Genomic DNA, 22,901 nt, shown 5'->3' with positions numbered 1-22,901 from the left:
TCTCCACCTTCCGGAGAATTCCTTAGCTGCCTCTCGTCCTCTCTTTGGGGCTGCCTACAGGCCCTGCAGGGTCTCAGTCCAAGGCCGCCCTCCTCTGGATGCAGGCGAGATGGGGACAGAGAGAGACAAGGAAACATAGTCAGGTAGAGATGAAGATAAGGCATAGAAGTGTCAGAAGGGAAATGGAGACAGACAGAGGGAGCCCCGCCACACCCCTTCTTGATCTTTACAGAGCTGACTGCACCCCTTTCCCACCAGTTTTCAGCCTGACATGAAGTGTCCTGCAAGACCCAGCCACCACCCACCTCCTCTGCCCCAATTCTGCCGCAGCCCCGCCACCCACCTTGTGCTTCAGCAACCCTAACCTCACAAGGTTTCCCACATGGCCATGCCCTTCACACCTTCAGGCCTTTGCATGCTTGTCTCCATCCACAAGGATGCTGTCTTCCTGGAGGTTCCTCTGACCAGTCCCTCTTCATCCTTTAAGTCTTAGCAAAAACGCTTTCTCTGACCACCCTATCCCATTTTCCCATGGCTTCTGGTACTTTCTAGGAGTCATGGCCCCGTAATCCTTTGTACCACTGCCATGAAAATACTTATCACCCTGCACTGGGACTCTCTCTTTGCAAATGTCTGAGCCTCACCGGAGCAGATGCTGAGGCTCTCTGAAGTTCAACTCAAAGGGCACGGCCTGTGCGCTCTGATCAATCTAATTTAAACCCCCGCTCCAACACCTCCTGTAGGGCTGACGCTGGGCAGATCACTCCCCTTCTCTGACCTTCAATTATTTAATCTGGAAAGTGAGGATGACTAATCCTACGTGATTGGTTTGGGTGACACCAAAGATTGCCTTTGCCACATGGAAACGAGTATTCATTCCTTTCCCTTTTTTTATCACGGATCTCTAATGATTGCCAGAGTTTTCAGATGTTGAGGCACTAGAATTGGAGATCAGCAGCTAATAACGATGACGAATATTGATTAGAACGTGTCACATGCCAGGTCCGTTTCGTGGACAGTCACCGTGAACACTCTCATCCACACTGGGCTGTAGGTACAGATGAGGGAACTGACAGCAAGACAAGGGGAAGTCACTGGCTCTAGGCTCTGTTGCATGTAACTGATCTGCTGTTCTTTTCCACCTGTGGTGGACACTTTTGGTGGCCCGCCCAGGTCCCCTCAGACTCCTCTTACCGTCTCTGTGCACCCAGCCCCCAGCTGCTGTGTGCCTTGTACATTAATCATGCCTTTTTATTTTCCATATTTCTGGTACTTTGACAGCTGGGGCCTTGCTGACATTGGAAGGACTGCCCCTCCCAGGGCTAGCCAATTGCTAGCGATAATAAAGGGTTGCCTGTGAGTGTTCCTCTCCTATGCAAGGCAGCCAACCCAGAGCCCAGACCCCCAACCACTTCCTTTATGGAGCTGTTATACCCCAGGCCACTATTGCTCTGCCTAAGCACCCCAGGACCAGAGTCCAGACAACTATGATCAGTCCCCACACCCCAGAGCCTGCTGAAATTATTCAAACGAGGCAATCCTAAGCCTGCTTACCCTGCCTCATATTTCCTTCCTGAGGAACCCACAATAAAGACACTTGGCCACAGTTCCCCCCTCCCCTTCTGCCTCTTGAATGACCCTGGTGCTTCCCCATGTGGCCCTGTGTGGTTTGGTGCGCCCCCTTCCTTTGGGATCTGTGAGAATAACAAACTATCTTTCCAATGGCAGTCGTTTCTTGATCTCTTGACCATACCTGAATAATAAGAAAACCTACATTTGAAAACACTTTGCTGCCAACGGCTTACCCTGTGACCTTCTTTGCAGGACCGCCCTTGGTCTTGAGTTGCCTGGGAGTTTATGCCCCGCCCCCTTCACATGATCCATGGCCCATGATTGACTATAGGGGTGTAGTGGCAAGTTTCCAAATATGGCCCCCAATGACCATGCCCCCTATATTCACACGTTTGTGTGCTCCCCTCCCATATTCAGCCTAGGCTGGCCTGACTTGCATTAACCAATAGAATGTGGTGGAAGTGACATCGTGTGAGTTCCAAGCTTAGTCTTTAAGAGAATGGCAGCTTCTGCTTCCTCCTCTAGGAATGCTTGCTTTGGGGAGCACTGAGCTACCATGTAAGGAGTTCAGCTACCCTGTGGGAGAGACCACATGGACAGGGAGAACACTGAGACTACACAGAGAATGAGAGAAGTCCAGATGTCCCACAGCCCAGTTGGGTCCGGCCTACTAGCCATCCTGCCAAGGCACCAGACACTGCTGAGTGTGCCATCTTGAATGTTGCAGCCCAGCTGGGCCCTAAGATGATCAAGCCCTAGTTGACATCATATGCTGCTGAAGAACTGCCTCACTGAGCCCAGTCAGCCCATAGGAGTGTGAGCAATCATAGATAGTTATTATTTTAAGACTCTAAGCTTTGGGGTGGTTGGTCATTTAGCAATAATAAACCCAAACAGGGATCTCCCTTTGCCTCAAAGTGGGAAAGATTCTGTAACTTAATTTATCCTCCAGAGCTCCCCATGGGATCAGGTTGAGGTTGGGACTTCATCTGAAGTCACCATCTTGCTGGTCTTCCTCCCCTTCACTGTCCTGTTTCATCCACTCCTTTGTGGTTCCTCCAGGGAGCATTTCTTTAATAAATCATGGGCACGTGAATCTTGTCTCAGGCTCTGCTTCCAAGAGAATCACCTCAGACACGATGCTTCTGGCTTTCTCTTCACCAACGAGGACCCAGGATGTGGCTCCCTCTTCTCCCTCCCCACTCTTCCCTGCCCCTCTCCTGCATCCAGAAAGCACAGACCACCTTCCAGACTCCCCAGCAACAGACAGCCATCTAGTCAGTGGGATGGGGGAAGAAGGTGGGAACAAAGACATCCATGAGGTCTCTGAAGGAAGCAGCAAGCAACTTGTTTGCCCTGGCCAGCAGCAGATGAAACCTCCCTGTCCCCCATCACACAACCATGGAGGGGATCATACGGAGGTTAGGCAGGCAAAATCAGGTGGTTGGCATATCAGCAGCAGATCTGGGGCCAGGTGGGGATATCTCTGATTTTGTGTCTGTTGTGGGAGGGGCTCTGCAGTTTGTTCCAACCCCTCCCTCAGGGAGTCTGTCTCTGCAACCTCCCCATCCCCACCAGTTCTCAGTCCCTGGAAACCCCAGAATCCATCACCATGGATCCTCCAGCAGATCCCACAGCCGGGTGCCACTGGAGTCACATAAGTCAGCAGAGAAGATGCTGGGGGCTGGGGGGCCACATCCCAGCGGGGGACCCCCACTCAGAGCCTCCAGCCAGTCCAAGGAGTCCGTGGGCCCCCTGGGAGAGGGGGATGGGGAGTTCGTGGGAGACGGGAGCGAGGAAGAGAAGACAGACGAGAGGCCTTCAGAGTCCGGGGAGGGGGAAAGCACGTCGAAGGAGCCGGGGAAGTCCAGGGGGATGGGGGGCAGCGGGACTGCAGGGGAAGAAATGGAGTGTGAGCTTAGGAAGTCAGGGATCCAGACCCCAGCCCTCTATTCCTCGTTTCCAGGAGTCTAGATCTCCAGCCCACTCCTCCCTAGGACCCATGAGTCCAGAACCTCAGCCCTCTTTTCCCCAAAATCTAAAAGTTCGGCTCTTACCATCAGGCTCCACTTGATCCTCCAGGATGTCATCGATGCCCCGGTCCGGAAGCAACTGCGGACGGGCAGAGGCAACGTGAACCTGAGACTCCGGCCCAGATCCTGACCGGAGACCCCTAGCCCGCTCCCTCTCACCTGAGCCCTGCGGATCGCTTCCTGCAGCTCCTCCTCCAGAGTCAGAGTCGCCGAGGCTGGTGCTGAGGAAGGGGTCAGCGCCGGAGCCGGAGCCGGAGCCGGAGCCGGAGCCGGAGCTGGAGTTGTCACAAGGGTTTCCGCGGCACGTGGAAGAGCCGGCAGGTGAGATGTTGGGCTTGGCTTTACCTGGAACCACCAGGGGGGCGAGTTCCTATAAGCCACGCCCACTGGGCGCAACCCCAGCCACTCGCAACTTGTGGCTCCACCCCCTGGTCGCGTCCTGGCCCTTTGTTCCTCGACACCTCCCTTCGGCCCCGCCCCCTATTCTTTCATTGGCTTCTCTTCCTTTAAGATCCTCTCTCTTTGCTCTTAACCACGCCCCTCGCACTTCATTGGCTATTGTTTTCGACTTCCCGCCCTGTCCCGCTTTATTTTCTTCTCATTGGTCCACGCGCGCATAGCCCCGCCCTCACGGAGACCTGCCGCCGGGCGGCTCCCAGAGCCTTGGGCCTGAGGCGCGGCCAGGCAGCACCCGCGGGACTGTCCTCGCGCCGCGGCTTCGGCCTCTCGCGGGGCGTGGCGTCGCCGCGCATGCGCTCCAGGAGCATCGACTTGGTCCCTGACACCGGGAGGCCCCGCAGGCGCAGCTGCTGTCGGAGCTCCGAGACCTGGGGTGGAGGGCGGGGAGAGGCCGTGCTGGGAGGGCTCCGGGGCGTAGGCGGGAGCTGGGGCTGGACCCCTGGAAACCGAGAGACGAGGGACTGGGGACCCGGGCTCTTGGTCCCCACCGAAGGAGAGGGCCAGCCGGGGAAGTTACTCCCCACACTCACCGTCAGCTCCTCCAGTTTAAGGGTCTGAAGTTCCAACTTGTGTGGAGGGGGCGAGGGGCTGGGGATTCCTGGGAGGGAGGGAGTGAGAGGAGTGGGCTTCATCCTGGCGATGGTCATGAGGGGGAAACAGAGGTTAGAAGGGGCAGAGAAAGAAAAGACATTCCGGATTCCTCAAAGACAGGGGCTCGTGAAAATGCAGGAAAACGAAGCCCCAGAATTCCAGCAGTCCGAGGGAGCCAACACAAGAGGCTAGTTCTTGTGCATGGGAGAAGAGGGGCTTCTCTTGGGGGCTTAGACTCTTGGGTCAGAGGCCGGGACTCCTGGGAACTGAAGGAAGAGGGGCTGGGGACCTGGACTCCTGAGTCCCGGGAGCGGAGGGAGTTCGGGGCCGGGTTCCCCTGATCTTGGATTCTGGGTTTGACGGAGGAGGATGCTGGGGGCCTGAACTTCCCGGAGAACAAAACTGGGGGGTCATACCTAAGAGGTGGCTGCTGTGAGTTTCTCTCTTCCCACAGAGGTGGCCCTGGAGGACCCAGGGCTGACCCTTCAGCCTGGGGGTCTGCCCTGGACCGTTGTCTCGGCTCTGGGGGCATGTACTGGTGGTATGTCAAGTTCCCCTTGGGCTTGGGCTCCCTCCAGTGTTGGGAGATCTTAGGAGACTCCTGAAAAAGCAGGTATGATGTCATAGGCTTCAGCTGAATTCCCACTTTCCTGCCCCAGAGCCCCATGCAAAGGATGGGTTCAGCTTAGCACCCCAGAGAGTAGCAAAAAGGGCAGCAGCAAGGAAGACCAAAGCTAGACTATCAGGGGGACTTCCCCTCACACTGGTCAAGACTCACCTTCTTCAGGGACCTCCAAGCGCAGTATTCTGGCTCAGGGAGCAGGACCCCAGGGCTGAAGAGGGGAGGAGCGGGGCCCAAGGGCAAGGCTGGGGCCGGAGCCAGAGCCGGGGCTGAGGCTGAGATCCACGGATCTGGATCTGAGACTGGAGAGGCAGTGAAGGACCCTGAGAGGCCCGCAGGCAGCAAGCCAGGCAGGGAAGAACAAGGCTGTGTGGGAAGGAGGGCCCTGGAGGCCTCAGCCCCTGGGTACAGGAGGGCAGGCCCAGCAAGCAAAACCCAAGTGGTGGGAGCTGGGTGCCCAGACTCCTGAGTCTAAGGGCAGAGATGCTAGGGACCCAGAATGTACATTCTCAAGAAAGGCAGGAATCGTGTCCTCAGACACCAGGGAGTGCGGTAGCTGAGGAGCACAGATTTCTGGGGTTTTGCTGGAAAGCGATGGCGCCAGCAGTCCTGGTCCTTGGGGAGAGAATCTGAAAGCCAGATCCTGAGATTCGTATGTGTGCCAAGTGTGGAGTCTGGGACCCCCGTCTTCTCCAAAGAAACAGGATCTGGATTCATGCATTTCACTGGAGTGGGAAGAGCCAAAGAGCAGGAAGCAGAGCTCCTAGTGGTGGGGTGGCCGGGGACCTGTACTCCTGGGTCCTCGGGAAAGGACAGGATGGGGTTTCAGTGTATCCTGGGGCATAGGGACAGAGCCAGCGCAGGATATCTGGTGGCTGCACTCCAGGGTGCCCCAGGGGAGTGGGGCCACCATCCCCTCCCTTTCAGGGCCCACACTTACTCGGGTCCTGATACCGTCTGTGGATCCGAAGCTGGAGGACTGTGGAGGGAGGAGGGAGGAGAAAGGCGGGAAGGGAGTGTCCAGGAGCATGGCCTGGCAGGCGAGTGCAAGCTGCAGTTGGCGGGACACGCGTGCCCAGCCTCCTTACACACCCCGTGCAGGCGGGTGGGCCGTCAGCCTGCTCCCTTTCCAGGGCCTCCCGCCTGCTCGCTGCCAGCACAGTGCTGAGGGCCAGAGCAGTGCTGGGGCTAGGAGCCAGCCAGTGTGCAGGCAGGAGCCCTGCCCCCAGCTCCACCTGCCCCCTTCACGAGTGTGTGCCCACCCCACCCTCGGCACAATCGCCATCTTGGCAGCCTGGCCCGTTTGCACTGTGCTGCCCTATATCAATGCACCCTGCTTTGCACACGCATGCTCCCTTCTGTGCTACCTCTGGACCTCCTCCCAGTCACCCCCTCTGCACACCTCCCTTCAAACATGCATTTCCCTGGGCTATAGTTTTGCACATTCGCCACTTTTGTGCTCTTGTCCCCTTTGATACTGTTCATCCTCGGCTCATTCTGTCTTGGCACCCACCAAGCCACATTAACACCCTTATTTGCACATTCAGGATTTGGCCCCCAGTTTTGGAGCAAAAATCTCTCTTTGCACAAAAATCTCTCTTCTGCTCTTTGTACACGTGCACTCTTTTGCATGCTCCTTGCTGTTTGGTTACTGGTGTCTTTGCACCCACCCAACCATGAAAGCACACTCATTTGCACACTCGAGTACGCTTTGCCTATTCAGGAGTTGACCTCCAGTTCCAACCACTTGCATACTTTGTGCCTGCACTGGGACCTAAAATACAATCTTTGACACTTTCAAGGCTTGAGAGCTCATTGTCCCCTCACCCCACTTCCACACTAGTCACTCTGAAGTCCCCACTCCGTGCACTCCTCTGCTTTATCCACCTGTCAATTTAAACCCCTGTTCCTTTTGTAGTACCTGACCCTCTGCACACCCACCCTTAGCCCCCCACTCCCTGCTGTTCACATGAGCAGTGTATTAGCCATTTGCACACTCATTGATCCACCACAACTCGACCCCTTTGCTGGTGCCTGCTTTATGTACAAGTGACCTTTTGCACAGAAAACCCAAGCTTCGTGGGCCCCACCACCACCTCCCAGTTCACCCCGCCGTGCACGGTCCCAGAGTTACAGTATTCCCAGGACCCCGGGGACCCCTTCCCTGCATGCACAGAGAGAAGCCTCTCACCGGATCGGAACTTGGAGCGAATGATCTGGGAGCGCTGGGAGGAAGCCGCCAGGGTCATTGCCAAGGCTGGGATGGGGACCTGGACTGGGGGGAGGGCAGGGCCCCCACAGGAGGCAGGGTCAGAGTGGACGTCAGCAGGCTGTCCCTGCGTGTGAACGCAGCAGGGAAAGGGCCTAAGAGACTTAGGGATAGGAGACGCCTTGGGCCATAACTTCTGGATCTTGGGGGAAGAGAGGGCTGAGGGCCCGGACTCCCGGGTCTGAGGGAGGAGGGGCTGGGTGCCCAGACTGGGAAGGAAGGACCTGGGGTCTGGGACTCCGGGGTCCTAAGATAAAGGGCACTGGGGGGCCTGGACCCCGGGCCTATGGAAGGAGAGGAAGGAGAAGGGGCTGAAGGGCCAGAACTCAATACTCTGAGGGGACTAGAATCCAACATCCTTGATCAAGAGGAGAAAAGGGACCTGACAGTTCCCTGGGGAATGGAAAGGTCTCTGCCACCTGCATTTGAGAAAGGAGTAGGTGGGTGTCAGCCACCAGGGTCTGTGGGGAAGGGACAAGGACCAGAGAGGTGACAAGAGAGTTAAGGCGAGTCTCCCCACCCCCCATCCCGGGGGCTTCTCACCAGGTGGGCTCGGCGCAGCTGTGCTCTGCAGCGGGTTGCGTCCCGCGGGTTAGGCTGGAGGCCACAGGCTCCGCCCCACCAGCCTGGGACCGCCTCGGACCCCCCTTTCTGGGGCGTGCCGGGAGCCCCGCCTGGGACCCTGCGAAGGGGCGGGCGCGCGGGCTGGGAGGGCCCGGGGCGGGGCGGACGTCGGGGTTCCCTGGCTCGCTCCTCCTCCGCGTCCTGGGGCTGCGGGGTCGGGCGGGGCAGCAGCGGGCGGACTGACAGAAGCAGGTGCCGGGAGGGGGGCGCCGGGTGAGCAGCAGGGGCAGGTGGTCGCGTCCTGGCCCTGCAAGGCAGGTGCCACCTGTCGCTTACTTTTTCCCTGACGCAGCAGCAGGAATCGGATTCAGAGGAGGGAAAAGTTCAAACTGGAGCCCCGGACTCCTGATTCTGAGGGATAAGGGGGTTGGGGGCCCCGATTTCCGGATGTGAGGGAGGAGGGATGCCAGAACAGGGACAAGAGGTGTTGCGATTCGGCAGTGTACCCAACAGGCAGAAAAGTCGAGAAGGGGGCTGGGAACCCGGACTCCTGTGTCTGCGGGAAGAGGGGGCTGGAGTATGGGCTTTTGGGGTCGAAGGAAGAGACGGCTGGTTCCCACTGGCAGGACTGAGGGCCTGATATTTGGCAGAGCAAGCGTAGAGCTCTGTCCCGAGATGCGTGGGAGGCCCCAGTGCTCCTGGGTTGAATTACACGCAAGAGGGCAAGCTGAGGCCGTGGCTATAAATACCTCCTTGGACTCGGCAGGAGCCCAACGCTCCAGTTAACGGCCCTGGTGCTATATTCCGCAGAAAATCATCATCTCTAGAGCTCTCGAGTCTTAACAAGCGAGGTGTTGCCAATACCACAGATACCTTTATTGCTCCTGGCGCTCAAATCCCAAGCCCATCTTCCCACCGTCCCATCCTCTACTACCCGAAAACTCAAACTCCCAGCATTCCATGCGGGGAAAAAAACTACAACTCCCAGAAAGCTCTGCGCTAAGGCGGGCTCCAGTGAGTAGAAGCCGGTGAATTTTCAAGGTTCGCGCGCTCGTTTTCTATTGGTTTTCAAGGAGGCGTGGCCACGGGAGGTCCGTGGCGGTGATTAGCCGGCAGTTCCTGCTGCTCAAGATCCCAGAGGAGGCGGCGGAGCCTGCGCAGTTCACGGTGCAGGGCGTCGTCCGTCACGGGGCCCGTGAGGCGCAGGCGCGAGCTGCCCAAGGGCAGAATGAGGGGAGGGTGGGAGGAGAAGCTTTCGAAGATGTCCCCTATGAGACCGAAGAAGACGGAGTTAAATTCTGAAAATGGGCGTGAGGCGGCAGTGACAGGGAGGCTGCGTCACCCCCGAAGGAAGGGAAAACTTCAGTCCCCAGCATCTCCTGGAGCAGGCTCCATTCAAATGTGACTCTTGGAGTCCCCAAGCATCATGAGAGTTGTAGTTCAGACTATGAGAGGCCACCGTTGCCTAGGAAACGGGCGATGTAGTTGGGTTCTTGGGTCCATGAGGAAGGAAGGGCTGGGAACTTAGTTTTATGGATTCCTTAGAGTGGAGAGGGCTGGGATTTGGACTCCTAGGTGAGGGGGCTAGATTATAGGGGGATGAGGCTGGGGCCTGAACCCCCGAGAAAAAAGAGAGTGCTGGGGGCTTGAGCTCGTGTATCCTGGGGGAGAAGGGAGTTTGGGGTCCAGCACTTAGGTCCTGGGGGAGGAGAGGGCTAGGGGTCCAGAATCCTGGGGCAGGAGGAGGAAAGGGCTGAGGATATGGATTCCTAGGTCCTGAGGACAGAAGAAAGCTGACAGCCCCAGTGCCTGTGTCCCCATTTCTCCTCACCTGTGTCCACAGCATCTCGCTCTGCAGGGGGAGGCTCCCACGTAGCTGGTGGCACACGGCCAGGACCCAGCTGGTAGTGGCTGAGCAGATGGTGGAGTTGAGCAGGGGTCAGTGTGGGGTGATCAGTTCGTAGGCTGCTCCATGAAGCCTGGTGGGAAGATGAGGTGAGGAATCTACAGCCACTTTGGGGCAACTAAAAAATCCTAAAGGGGAGGCCCTCCGTAAAGGGGGTGGATGAACTGGGTAGACAGTGGTGTGCCTGTACAGTGTCTTCCGGGCCTGGTTGTCACAGATGTGAATGTTGGGAAGGGCATGCTCTCAACTTTAAAAAATATGTGATTTGCTTCTGAATAAATGAGGATATAGGAGTAGGCAGGGGCGGAGAAGAAACAAAACTGGCCATTAGTTTATCATTCATTTCTATTCGTGAAGCTGGTGATGTGTACGTGGGGATTCATTATTCTACTGCGGCTACTTTTTGCATCTGTTTGAAAATTTCTACACCTAACCTAGCTGGCATCAGAATCATCAATGTGGTCAAAGCCAGAGGCTCTGGACCCAGCTGGTCCGGGTTCAGAAATCCCAGCTTCGTGACTTATTACCTTCTGCAAGTCATTGTGCCTCAGTTTCCTCATCTGTAAATTGGGGGAGAATAGAAAATACCTACGAGAGTTGTTATGAGGATTCAATATAGCAAGATTAGAAAGTACTTAGAACACTGCCTGGTGCTTATTAAACGCTCTGTGAAAGTTTGATAGATAAAAGTAAACAAATGAGGGGCCAGAATGGTGGCGTAGTGGTTAAGTTTGCACGCTCTGCTTCGGTGGCCCAGGGTTCACAGGTTTGGATCCCAGGCGCGGACCTACATACCACTTATCAAGCCATGCTGTGGCAGGCTCCCACATATAAAGTAGAGGAAGATGGGCATGGATGTTAGCCCAGGGCCAATCTTCCTCAGCAAAAAGAGGAGGATTGGCAACAGATGTTAGCTCAGGGCTAATCTTCCTCACCAAAAATGAATGAATGAATAAATAAATAAAAATGAAATTTTAAGTGACCTATCCTACCTGATTCTCAGTTTCCTTCTCCAAAAATATTGTCAATTGATAACCTACTTCATGGGGCTTAGTCAGCATCAACTAGAAACACTAAACACAGTGTCTGAAATGTAGTTTATGTTCAATGACTGGTTTAACCATCACATTCCTTGGTCTCATACCAGACTTCCTGAATCAGCATGTCTGAGGGAGGGGGCCCTGGAAACTATTATTAATAAGTCCCAGAGGGATTCAGATGCAGCCCAGTTTGGACACTGTTGTTGCTGGCTTCCTTCACCCAGGGTGTGTGAGCTGAGACTGGGGATAAAATGGAGTCCGCGGGGAGATCCACAGGTGAGCTGAATGCAGAAGATGGCTGAGTGGGGCTGGGGAGTCAGTGGTCAGGGGTTAGGAGTCACCTTGAGTAGGGAGGTGCGGGGAATGCAGAGCAGGTTTACAGCCATGGAGAGTTTCCGGAAGAACTCAGTGGCAATGTCGCCCAGCCCAGCCCCCTGCAGCCAGTCCGAGACAAGGTCCAGGTTAGTTCGGATTTGGACGGCTCGAGACCACTGATAGAACGGTTGGCCTTGACCTGTGAGGGAAGGAAATGAAGGGTGATGGGTGCGTGGACCCTGCCCTCCTGCCTCCCAGACCCTTCCTATCCTTCAGCTTGGGATCTGGAGCTTGCTCTCCAGAGTCCTCAAAGGTGAGACCTGAGCCTGTGGCATTTCTGACTTGACATGACTTTCAGTGGCTCCTGTCCCTACCTCCCTTCCCCTTCCCAGTCTGACCCTTACCTCGTTCCATCAGCGAGTTGAGAAGGGACGCATTGGAGAAGAAGAACAAGTAGCCAAAAGTCTGAGACACGAGGTCTGGGTGCAGCTCGCACTGGCTGGTCAGTTCCAGAGCTGCCTGGAACACGCCCAGGGTAGGTCTCAACCCCAGAGGCATGGACTCCAGATCTGCACCAGGCCCTGGCAGCTCTGCCCCACCTGTGAAAGGGTTACTATCCAGGAGAGCAGGCAGCGTTGAATACAGAGTCTGAGGAGATACAGAGATGCAAACAAGCGATCAGACTACAACTCCCAGGAAGCTTCAGGGTGGTAGAGCATGAAGATACTAGGGCGCTCCACCAAAGGCTTCTGGGAGTTGTAGTCCATTCCATCTTTAACACCCTAAAGGTCTCCATTAGCAAATCTCTACTTTCTAGATGGGTTTCTAGCATTCATCAGGCCTGGGAAACCTCAAGTCTTAAGAAAGCCATTTGTGGGGCCGGCCCCGTGGCTTAGCGGTTAAGCGCGCACGCTCTGCTACTGGCAGTCCGGGTTCGGATCCCAGGCGTGCACCAATGTACGGCTTCTCTGGCCATGCTGAGGCCACGTCCCACATACAGCAACTAGAAGGATGTGCAACTATGACATACAACTATCTACTGGGGCTCTGGGGAAAAAAAAAAGGAGGAGGATTGGCAATAGATGTTAGCTCAGAGCCGGTCTTCCTCAGCAAAAGAAAAAGTGGAGGATTAGCATGGATGTTAGCTCAGGGCTGATCTGCCTCACAAAAAAAAAAAAAAAAAGGAAAGCCATTTGTGACAACATGGATGGATATTGAGGGTATTATGCAAAGTGAAATAAGTCAGAGGGAGAAGGTCAAATACCATATGATCTCCCTCATTAAGTAGTAGATAATAACAACAACAAACAAACACATAGAGACAGAGATTGGATTGGTGGTTACCAGAGGGGAAGTGGGGAGGGAGGAGGGCGACAGGGATAATTCGGCACATGTGTGTGGTGATGGATAGTAATTAGTATTTGGGTGGTGAACATGATGTAATCTATGCAGAAATAGAAGTATAATGATGTACACCTGAAATTTATACAATGTTATAAACCAATGTTACTGCAACAAACAAAAAATAAAAAAATAAAAGAAAGGCTTTCTAGAAGTTTCTTGGGTATTTTAAGACCACCTCTGGTGCCTTAGGGGACTTGCAGTTCTCAGCAGAGACAGCTCAAGGAGGACGTAGGATACTGAAGAAGAGGCCCCCTTCAGTCAAAGAATTATTTATCCAGAATTCCCGAAGGAAAGAAAAAGAATGGAGAGTCAGGAAGTGGGAGTGGGGTGGCAGTTAGCCAGTGGAAAGTAAGATCAGGCCAAGGATGGGAAATGAGGTCAGAGCCAAAGGAGAAATAAAAGCACGCTTGGTGGGGATGTACAGGAAGTGCAGCTTGGAGGAAAGCGCTTCACAAATCAAGGCTGCTCGAGACGTAGGAGACTATCTGTCCCATAAGATCCCCTTTCGTTTTACAGATAGGAAATCAGGTCCATCATAAGCCAGAAACCCTGAGAATTCCTCAAGAAGCAACATCAAGATCAAGGGTGAGGGTGGGGAGCTGGGGCAGAAAGCAGGTCCTGCGGGATGGGCACTCCAGGAAGAAAAGGTCTGTGGCTCAGAAAAGGGAGTGAATTCAGAGCTATAAGAAGTGAAGTCAGCAAACACATGCAGTGAGGACTGATTCAAGAGGACCTTTAGTTTAAAGATTTTATTTATTTATTTTTCCCCCAAAGCCCCAGTAGATAGCTGTATGTCATAGCAGCACATCCTTCTAGTTGCTGTATGTGGGACGCGGCCTCAGCATGGCCGGAGAAGCAGTGCGCGCCCGGGATCCGAACCCGGGCCGCCAGCAGCGGAGGGCACGCACTTAACCGCTCAGCCACAGGGCCCGCCCATGGACCTTTCGTTTAAATGACAGTGCCAACACTATTTGATCAATCTATCAGACTTCTCAGTGACTGAAGGGTGGACTTAGAAAAAGGGAGCTTGAGAAAGTGATAATAGTGACACAACCAGGTAATGAGGCCAGCCTGTCAAGAGGAGATAGTGGCAGAGACAGGAAGAGAAGCCAGAAAGGCCGGAAGTGATGTCAGCTCAAACAGGAAGTAGTATCAGAAGAGCAAAATGCTGGGGTGAAACAGGAAGTGATGTCACAGAAGCAGGAAATCTTGCAAGGTCAAATAGAAAGTGACATCAGAGCAATGTGATAGAGTTTGAACAGGAAGTGATGTTCTATCCAACAGGAAGCAAGGGTCAAGCCAAACCTTGGTGAGGTAGTAGACAGACTGCTGGAAGGTGCACATGATGACCTCATCCAGGAGGGCCATGGCCTCGTCACATAATTCCAAGTCATTGCAGAGCTGTGGGTCTGAGGACAGGCCTGGGGGTGAGAGGGAGAACCAGAGGATGGCAGGCAGGAGCCCAGGTCCCCAGGGGCAGAAAATGGCAGGGAGCTGGGACAGGCCTGGGCCTGGGTCAGAGCTCACCCTCCTGGTCGGCCTCCTTCTCCATCTCCATCACCTTCTCCTGCACAAAGCTCAGCAGCTCCGTCGTGTTGGCCATCCACAGCATGAGCGGCCGCAGCTCCACGGACACAGCCTCGGGGGTCAAGGGCACCTCAGGGACCCCTTCAGGGTGGCTGGAGAAGGAGGAAGGGACCTGTGACCCTTGCCCAACCCCCACCACAGTGTCCAAACCCCGAGATCTGGGTCTAATTGGTGACTGAGTCCAATCCAATCCCCATTTCACAGCTGGAAAAGTTGAGTCCCAAGGAAGAGCAGAAACTTGCACTAAGATATGCATGGGGTGAACACAGAACTGGCTGCAAATCCCGACCTCTGCATCCCTCTAGACCCTTCTCCCCAGAATTTCTCTTACTTCTCTGGCTGACGGTCTCCAATTTCTTTAATTTTTTCCTGTGGAACAGTAAGATCAGAATCAAGGTGAGGGGGATTGGAGAGAGAGGCCTATGAGTTAATACCTTGGTTTTTCTAGAAGCATCTTTTAGACAGAGACTCTCCCCACTTTTCAAATGGACTCTTAACTCTCAAATGGACTCTTAGTCCATTTGGTCTCAAATGGACTCTTAGCTCCCCTGAGCTAACATCTGCCAGTCCCCCTCTTTTTGCTGAGGAAGACTGGCCCTGGGCTAACATCCGTGCCCATCTTCCTCCACTTTATATGGGACGCCGCCACAGCATGGCTTGACAAGCAGTGCGTCGGTGTGTGCCCGGGATCCGAACCAGCGAACCCCAGGCCGCCGCCGTGGAGCGCGAGCACTTAACCGCTGCACCACTGGGCCAGCCCCCGCTCTTCCTATCTTTTAAAACACACAGTCCTATGATTGAGTGGTCTATCTCCCTCAGGTCCGCTTCTGCTCAAATGGAGTTTCCTTCTCACCCCAAGGAAACTTCCTAGACCTTGTCTCTAACTAGACCCAAGCTCAAGAGGATGGAAACTTTCCTCTATCTGAATGGTTTCTCCCTGACCTTTCCATCTGTAGGTCCAATGGGTTTTTTCTCCCTCGCCTCCAAGAAGGGTCTCACCCACTACCGCTCCAAGCTTCAGGACCAGTGAGCTGCCCACTTCACCTCTCACAATGGTCTCTCCCAAATTCTTATCCAATGGGATGTCTTCCCCCCTCCCATCTCCCAGAATGGTTTTTTCCATTGTCCCGCGGGTGCTCTTCAAGCACTGTGGAGGAATCCACAACTCCCAGCCTCCTTTGGGACTCCTTGCGTAATAGCGCAAGCCTCTCCTAAAGCATCGTGGGAGGTGTAGTTTTCTCCCACCCAACTACCAAATGAGTGGACGGTGGCGAGGGGAGGCTGGGAAAAGGACCCGAGGCGCAGCTGGGGCTGGAGGGCGGTTGGGAGCACTCACCCAGACAGCCTCCTTGATGAGACGGGCCAGGCGGCCCAGCAGGCGCGGCAGGTGGCCCAGCTCCAGCTCCCGGGCTGAATGCTGCACGCACAGCGCTAGCAGCGTGGCGGGCCCGAGCGGTGGCAGGTCCCCGGCGCCGGCGGCCGCGGTGCGCACGATCTCGCCCAGCAGCGCCTCTTCCTCGCGCGGCCGGAAGCGCAGCACGGGCTCGCGGCCGTCCAGGTAGGCGGCCAGCGCCTCCCCGCGCTCCTGCAGGCCTCGGCCGCACAGGCGGCAGGAGAAGGCCCAGCCAGGGCCCGGTGGCGAGGCCCCGGGGCGCGCGGGCAGCCATGGCGGCCGCGCTGGCCCCGAGCCCCCCGTGCGGGGGTCCTTATACATGAACAGGAAGTGCTCGCCCAGCCCCAGCAGGTCGCCCGGGTGCAGCTCGGCTTCCCGCAGCAGGAGGCACCCGTTGTGCGTGACCGGGGCTCCCCGGGATGGGCGCACCATGGCCGGGGGCTCAGGGCCCGCTCGCACTGTGCAGTGACGTGGCAGGATGTCCGGGGCGTTGAGAAAGGTGTCCACATACGGGGCTGGGGATCCACCGCGGGTCGAGGAGTTCCCGCCCCGGCCGAACACGTGCTGCTCCCGCGTCATCACGTACACCACGAAGTCCTGGAGGGAAAGTGGAGACGCACTAAGGACACCAATCCACGAGGAAGGGACGGTTCCAAGGAGATCTCTTTCCCACAATCAACTTCCCCGTCAACCACCTCCCTTGAATGAACACTTCCAAGGAGCTCTCCTGGGATCCCAAAGGACTCACCAATTACCCCCACCTGCATGAGTGGACTCTTCAAAGGCACTTGAAGGACTGTCCTATAACACTCATCCTGAAGACTGTATACTTACAAGGAAACCCCTTTCTTACAAGGAAACATGGGTTCTACCATTTCCCTCCCTCAAAGAATGGATGCTTCTCAGGTCTTTCTCCAATGGACTAGCCCATCTTCTTACCTCCTCTGAATGGACTCTTTCAAGGCAATCCCTTCTTGCAGTGGATTCTCCCATAACATCCAGCCCAAAGAATGGGTGCTTCCAAGGACAACACACCCCCATTACTAAAATGGACTGTCCCATTACCCTCATCCTCAAAGAGTGGACCTTCCCAAGGAAAGCTTCTTTCTCCAAGGAGCTCTCCCATTTCCCTACCCCTGGCCCCACTTGCCCATCATCCTACCCCCATGATAGAGGCTTCCAAAGACATTTCCCCCTCCAATAATAGTTTCTCTCAATATTCTCAAGGCAAGGAATGGATACCTTTAAAGAGACTCCCCCTTTGAACAAAAGTTTCTTCCATTATCTCCACCCCATGAATGTACATTTCCAAGGAGACCCCCTTTCTCCAATGGACTCTCTCATTTTTTTTCCCCACTCCATGATGAACTCAATTCTAAGAAGACATAATCCTACAATGGACTCACCTATTACCCCCACTCCCATGATGGAGGATTCTGAAGGTGCTCTCCCTTCCATCAATGGATGCTCTCAATATTCCCATCCCAAAAAAGAACATCTCCAAGGAGATCTCCATATAGTGGCTCTTCTAGTAACCCCATCTTATAAATAGATGTTTTCAAAAAGACACTCTTCTTATAATGGAGTGTCCCATTTCATCCACCAAATGAAGAAATGCATTCCAGAAGACCCCATCCTAAAAGTGACTCTCCCATCTCCATCCTATAAAAATGGAAGAGCTCAGTCTGACCTGCTTCCTAAAATAGACCCTTCTGTTCTCCATGCATGTCTGAGAGAATAGTCGTCCTGATATCCATAAATCCCCTTCCTACACTGAACTCTTCCATTACCTTTACCCCATGGATGGACGTCTCCAAAGAGACCCCTTCCTGCGATGGATTTGCTCATCTGTTTCTCTAGAAAAACAGACCTTTCCAGTCTGACCACCTTCTGAAGGTAGAATCTCCCCTTTTCCATCCCTGTCTGAAGGAATGGAGTGATCCAAAAGACATGAACCCTTTTCTAAAATGGGCTCTCCTGTTCCTTAACCCAAGAAGAGATGCTTCCACAGCACATACAATGAACTCTCAGGTTACAGCCACCCATGAATAGACAAGTGCAAAAAAATTCCTTTCTATAATAAATTCACCTCTTACTCCTGTTCCCAAGGAATGGATACTTCCAATGAAGCCTCTTTCTTACAAAGAAATTTCTCATGAACCTCACCCAAAAGAATGGGTGTTTCCAATGTTTCCCCCTCTTCCTGTAAGAGACTCTCCTATACTCCCAGAATAGATCCTTCCAATTTGACTACCTTCCCAAAATAGACCCTACTATTCTCCAACCTTGTCTGGAGGAATGGGCTGTTATAATATATGCAAACCCCTTCCTACAATGAACTTGCCCTGTCACCTCGCCCCAACAAGGAGGAATGAATTCTTCCATGCAAGCCCTTCTCTGAAGAGTCTTAACCTCTCACCCATACACACAGCCAAGCCACCTAACCCAACTGGATCCCTCTCTGACGGTAACAATGGAACTGGTCGATAAGCTCCACCACCTTCTAGAGTGGGCTTTCCCATTGATCCCAGCAGTACCTGTTGAGCTTGGCTCTACCACTGTTACCCAAATGTGGACAAAACCATACGGCTGATTCTCCCAATCACACAAAAAAATGAATATTTCCAATAATATATTACATTTCTATCAGTGAAATAATTTCCCACTGACCGCCCAACTGCTAATCCTTTCTCCCTCTCTGCTCCCTACCACTCAAACACGTTCTCCTGTTACCACCGAAATAGTAAAATAGAATTATCAGTCCTACCTGCCCCCATCAACAATGGTCAAATCGTTCCAATGTAAACCATCACTTTAAAAAAATGGATTAGTCTACTCCTCCCAAGAAAATATAGGCTTACCCAGAACAAGATCCCAGGCATCAATCAAATTATCTCCCTCCCCTAGAAGACAGACTCTTCCATTATCCCTCCACTCTAAGAAATAGATGCTTCCAAGGAGATCTCCTTTCTACAGTAGGCTCTCCCATTCTCCCTCCACGAAGACAGCTCTTTCCTCCAACTTTGAGTGAAATGAACCATTCCCTACTTGTCCCTCCAGTGGAATCTTTCTCAGCCATATATCCTCCAGCACTACACCTCTAGTCTCTGACAATGATATCTTCTACTCTGGAACCTGGCTGGGACCTCACCTTCCAGCACACCTGAGACTACCGCGACCCAAGGAATTCTGGGACTTGTAGTTTTGTCGCCCTTCAATCGAAGGGTGGGGCATAGGGCTCTCCCGGTAGGACAGGCTGCGCTCACCTGGGCGTCCTGGTAGCCCTGGAGTAGCAGGAAGTAGGGGTGGTTGCTGGGCGCCTGGATGAGGCACTGGGTCAACTGATCGAAGTCGCCGGGGTCTGCAGATCCGATTTGGGCGTCGGCTGCCCCTGGGGCCATGCTAAGGGCCTGCTGCCTGCGCTCCTGCTGCCGCCGCCGCCGACCCTGCAGGCTGAGCTCCGACACGCTGCGCCGCAGGGACAGGTTTTCCGAGCGCTCCTTGCCCCCGGATCCAGCCGCGGGCCCTGACCCGGACCCTGGGCCAGGACTAGCCAGCGCCGCCCCACCGGACGCTGCCCGGGAGCGGTTCTTCTGTGGTCGCCACGAGGGGGCGCCCGTGCCTGCGGAGAGAGAGGGAGAGCGGTGAGGCCAAGACTGGAAAGAGACATAGGAAGGGATAGACAGACTCAGAACTGGAGATTTTAGAGACAAAGTATTGGCTACAGGGAGGCGAGCTGCTTCCCACCTTTGCGATTTTGCATATGCTGTTCCCTGTGCTGGAACACACTTTCCACCTGACTCCTACCCATCTTGCCGTTTTCAGCTCAGAAATTAATTCATTTCTTCAACTACTATTTTTTGAGGACCTACTATGTAACGGTCACTGTTCTAGGCACTAGGGACTCCGCAGTGAACAGAGAAGACCCTGCCCCCAGGGAAACAGAAACCACCTTCTCCTGAACACCCTTCCCTGACTTTCCAAGTTGAAGCAGAGAATGGCACCACTGGGCACTCTGGGCTTTGGGCCCAGAACAGCCCTGGCACATAGTAGGTGCCTAGTGGAAATGAGCTGAACCAATGAAAATGATGTGTTTCTCGCTAGACTGTGAAATCTAGGAGGGTGGGGACTTCACCTGTCAATGTGTCCACTGTATTCCCCCGGGTCCCTAAATAATGTGTGGCCCACAGTAGGTGCTCAATGAATGCCTTTTGGGGAAAAAAAAAAAGACAATGATGGCTATAATTGCCATCCTTAAGTAAGCAATGTGCCAAGCCCTGTGCTAAAATCCTTTATATACATTATCTCGTTGAATCTTCATCTAGGATTTTGCTGAGTTCAACTGGCTAAGAATGGATTGGAATCCAAGTCTGAGTTCAAAGCCCATGATTTTAATTGGTACACAACTCTATCTCCAAATGGAGACTCTGAAACAGAAAATCAGTTAGAGGGCTCCCTGAGCAGCCCCTCTAGCCCTGTGAGCGAGGCCCCACCCCTGCGAGGCTCTGCCTCGAATTTGCTATTTCACCAATGGCGCCACCTCCTGTTCCAGGCCCGGCCTTCTCAAAGACCAGGCCAACACGTAAGCTTAACTTTCCTTGGCCTCTACAAACCCCTCTTCGTTTCCCATACGCCACCCTCAAGCCCCCACTCACACTTTGCAGCCAACCCAGCACCTGCTCCAAAGCCCGCCCCTCTGAGGCTCCGCCCATTCTCAGTCCGTGACCTAGCAGCCCAATTCTTGCTCTCCAGGTCCCTCCCCCTTCTAGGCTCCGTCCACATAGGCCCTGCCCCTCACTGACCACTTCAACCTACTGCTCTGGGAGACCTCCTGCCCCGGGGATCCGCGCCCCCACGCATCTGCCCCGCCCAACACCTCTTGCTCCGGGCGACTCTATTCCGCAGGCCCCGCCCCAGCATCACAGGCCCGGGCCAGCGGCTCTGCACATTCCCCAAGTGCATCACCCTCTGGCCTAGCCCATCTGGCTGCCGCCGACGCTGCCCCAGCTGCGCCCTCCACTTGACCGGGTGCTTTAGGTCCCGCCCAGTCCCCGCGGGCCCCGCCTCCAGCCCGCCTTCTGGCCCCACCAGCCCCGCAGGCCCCGCCCACCCCGGCTCCGCCCCCAAGCCGCAGCCCGTCCCTCCCGCTGGTCCCGCCCCACGCCCCGCCCCGTCCCGCAGGCCCCGCCCCCAGAGCCCCCGGGCCGGCTCACCGTCGCTGTCTGCAGCCCCGAAGGCCTCCTGCTCCAGGCGGCGCGCCTCCTCGCGGCCGCGCAGCTCGAAACGCCGCGCCCAGCCGGGCCGCGCCCGCCACAGCTCCTGCACCAGCAGGGGGCGCTCCGAGTCGCCCAGCACGCGCAGGTGCTCGGCCCGCCACTCGCCGCTGCCCACGCCGCCCGCCGCGGGCCGGCCCAGCGCGTCGCACAGCGCGAAGGCGTCCACGCAGCTGCTCTCGCCCGGGCCGCCGCCGCCGGGGCTGCCGGCCAGCCCGTAGCGCTCCAGCGCCTCGGCCACCAGCTCGCGCGCCGTGGAGCGCGCCGTGGCCAGCACGCTCTTGTAGTTAGCGCCCGACGCCAGCCCCGCGCCGAAGATCTTGAGGACCCCCGGGGGCGCTGTGGCGCGGGCGGCCAGCGGGGGCTCCGGGGCCACGCCCGCCGCCAGCTCCGGCAGCTTCTTCTCGCTGGCCCAGCGCTGCGCGCCCCCCGGAGTCCCGGGGCCTCCCGCGCTGCCGGACCCCGTGGCCCCGGTCCCCGAGCCCCGAAAGAGCTGGGAGATGCGCTTGGCGCGGCTCCCCGAGGCTCCTCCGGCCGCCTTGACCGCGCCCACCCGCCGCAGCTCCACGTGCGGCGGCGGCGGGGGCAGCGGCTCGCTGCTGCGGCTCCCCGTGTCGGAAGATGAAGACCTGGGAGCCCGCAGAGATGCGAGAGAGAGACCCAGACAGGCACGCAGAAACAGGAGTGGGGTTTAGAGAAGGAAGAGGGAGGTGGGCAAAGATCCAGATGGAGGGGACAGAGACCCAGAGAGGGAGGGTCAGAGACCCAGAAAAAGAGGGCAACAAAGAGTCAGAGAGGGAGCGAGACCCACAGAAGGGCAAGAGACGAGGGGCATAGGGAGATGGGAGGTGGACAGAGGCGAGAAGCAAAAAGAGAGAGAAAATACATAAATAAAGGTGAGTCCCACAGAAGGAAATTCCAAGAGGTGAAAAGGGAGGGGAGGAAGGAAGGCGAATCAAGGCACTGCTCCTATGTCCCCATCCCCAGGTCCATCCGGCGTAAGCCCATCTCCAGACCCAGCACTTCCCCCACCAGGCCCTATATCCCTGTGGCCCAGTGTCTCCTCCCGCCTGCCAGCTTGCTTGCCCATTCAGGTCAGGAACAGAAGCCAACCTTTTCGGGGTCCCTGGCATTACCCAGTGCAGGGACGCGGTCATAAACAGGGACCGATAGGAGTTAGGTGGGGCAGGGGCGGGAGTCCCCAGGAGGTGGGCACTCACTTGACGGAGGCGGCGCTGGGCCAGCGCCGCCCCAGCTTGGCCAGCTGCTTCCGGGGAGAATTGATCCACAGGCCCACCGGGAGATGGAGCTTTCCGAAGCGGGGGCTTCCGCCCTCCTTCCGTTCACCAGATAGCATGGCCCTAAGGAAGGGTGGGCATCCCCTGAGTGGTGAGGATGAGGTGGAGGGGGACTTGGACTCCTGAGTGAGGGCGGAGGGGGCTGGGGCTCCGAGCAGTCGGGGTGGAGGAGAGGGATGGGAGGCAGCTGGGGATGGACTCCTGGGTCCCAGAGTCTTACCCTGCTTCGGGTCCCCGCAGCACCCGGGGGCCCTGGCTCCGCTGGCCTGGGTTGGTCCTGACCCCACTGCTCCTGCTCAGCCTCTGCCCCAGCTCCCGGCACTGGGTGGGGGACAGGAAAAGGAGAGAGGAAACCCGGCAGGAAGAGCGGGGAGGGGGCGTCCTGTGAGGGGACCGGGCCTGGGGGAGGAGATCTGGGTAGGGTTGGTCCTGCCCCGCTCCTTGATTCTGGAATTAAACACCGCAGCCAGTTGGTCCCTTCCAAGACCCAGGGGGCCCGGTTCCCAGCCCCTCCTTCCTCAGACAGGAGACCATCCCCAGACCTCTCCTCTCGAGGAAGGAAAAGTTAGGATCAG

At 55.8% G+C, this 22,901-nt stretch overlaps 2 protein-coding genes across 4 annotated transcripts; both read right to left on the bottom strand.

Moving 5' to 3' along the window:
* Positions 1-2,904: 2,904 nt before the first annotated feature.
* Positions 2,905-8,214, bottom strand: MAMSTR (MEF2 activating motif and SAP domain containing transcriptional regulator). Of its 2 annotated transcripts, XM_087421417.1 has the most exons (10): positions 8,090-8,214; positions 7,469-7,552; positions 6,218-6,256; positions 5,434-5,579; positions 5,072-5,256; positions 4,595-4,697; positions 4,244-4,432; positions 3,765-3,950; positions 3,630-3,684; positions 2,905-3,463 (listed from the first exon to the last, which is right to left on the bottom strand). In XM_087421417.1, the coding sequence occupies exons 2-10, from the start codon at positions 7,524-7,526 to the stop codon at positions 3,180-3,182; spliced, it is 1,245 nt and encodes a 414-aa protein (XP_087277543.1). In that variant the 5' UTR covers positions 7,527-7,552; positions 8,090-8,214; the 3' UTR covers positions 2,905-3,179. The 2 variants fall into 2 exon arrangements, with proteins under 2 accessions (XP_087277543.1, XP_087277544.1); XM_087421418.1 differs by lacking the exon at positions 8,090-8,214 and having other exon boundaries at positions 7,469-7,773.
* Positions 8,215-8,962: 748 nt separating this feature from the next.
* On the bottom strand, positions 8,963-22,895 carry RASIP1 (Ras interacting protein 1). 2 transcript variants are annotated; one of them, XM_087421411.1, is made up of 12 exons: positions 22,547-22,895; positions 22,249-22,389; positions 20,969-21,657; positions 19,022-19,377; positions 15,699-16,352; positions 14,694-14,731; positions 14,303-14,454; positions 14,081-14,196; positions 11,776-12,019; positions 11,398-11,570; positions 9,942-10,089; positions 8,963-9,378 (listed from the first exon to the last, which is right to left on the bottom strand). In XM_087421411.1, exons 2-12 carry the CDS (start codon positions 22,383-22,385, stop codon positions 9,179-9,181), a joined length of 2,907 nt encoding a protein of 968 aa, XP_087277537.1. In that variant the 5' UTR covers positions 22,386-22,389; positions 22,547-22,895; the 3' UTR covers positions 8,963-9,178. The 2 variants fall into 2 exon arrangements, with proteins under 2 accessions (XP_087277537.1, XP_087277538.1); XM_087421412.1 differs by having other exon boundaries at positions 14,081-14,184.
* Positions 22,896-22,901: the final 6 nt, after the last annotated feature.

This window comes from Ceratotherium simum, chromosome 33, assembly GCF_057802395.1.
Source record: "Ceratotherium simum simum isolate JZ-2026a chromosome 33, ASM5780239v1, whole genome shotgun sequence".
In the NCBI taxonomy this organism is placed as follows: domain Eukaryota; kingdom Metazoa; phylum Chordata; class Mammalia; order Perissodactyla; family Rhinocerotidae; genus Ceratotherium; species Ceratotherium simum.
The sequence above is the reverse complement of the archived record's forward strand: the minus strand, read 5'-3'. Positions and strand labels throughout refer to the sequence as shown.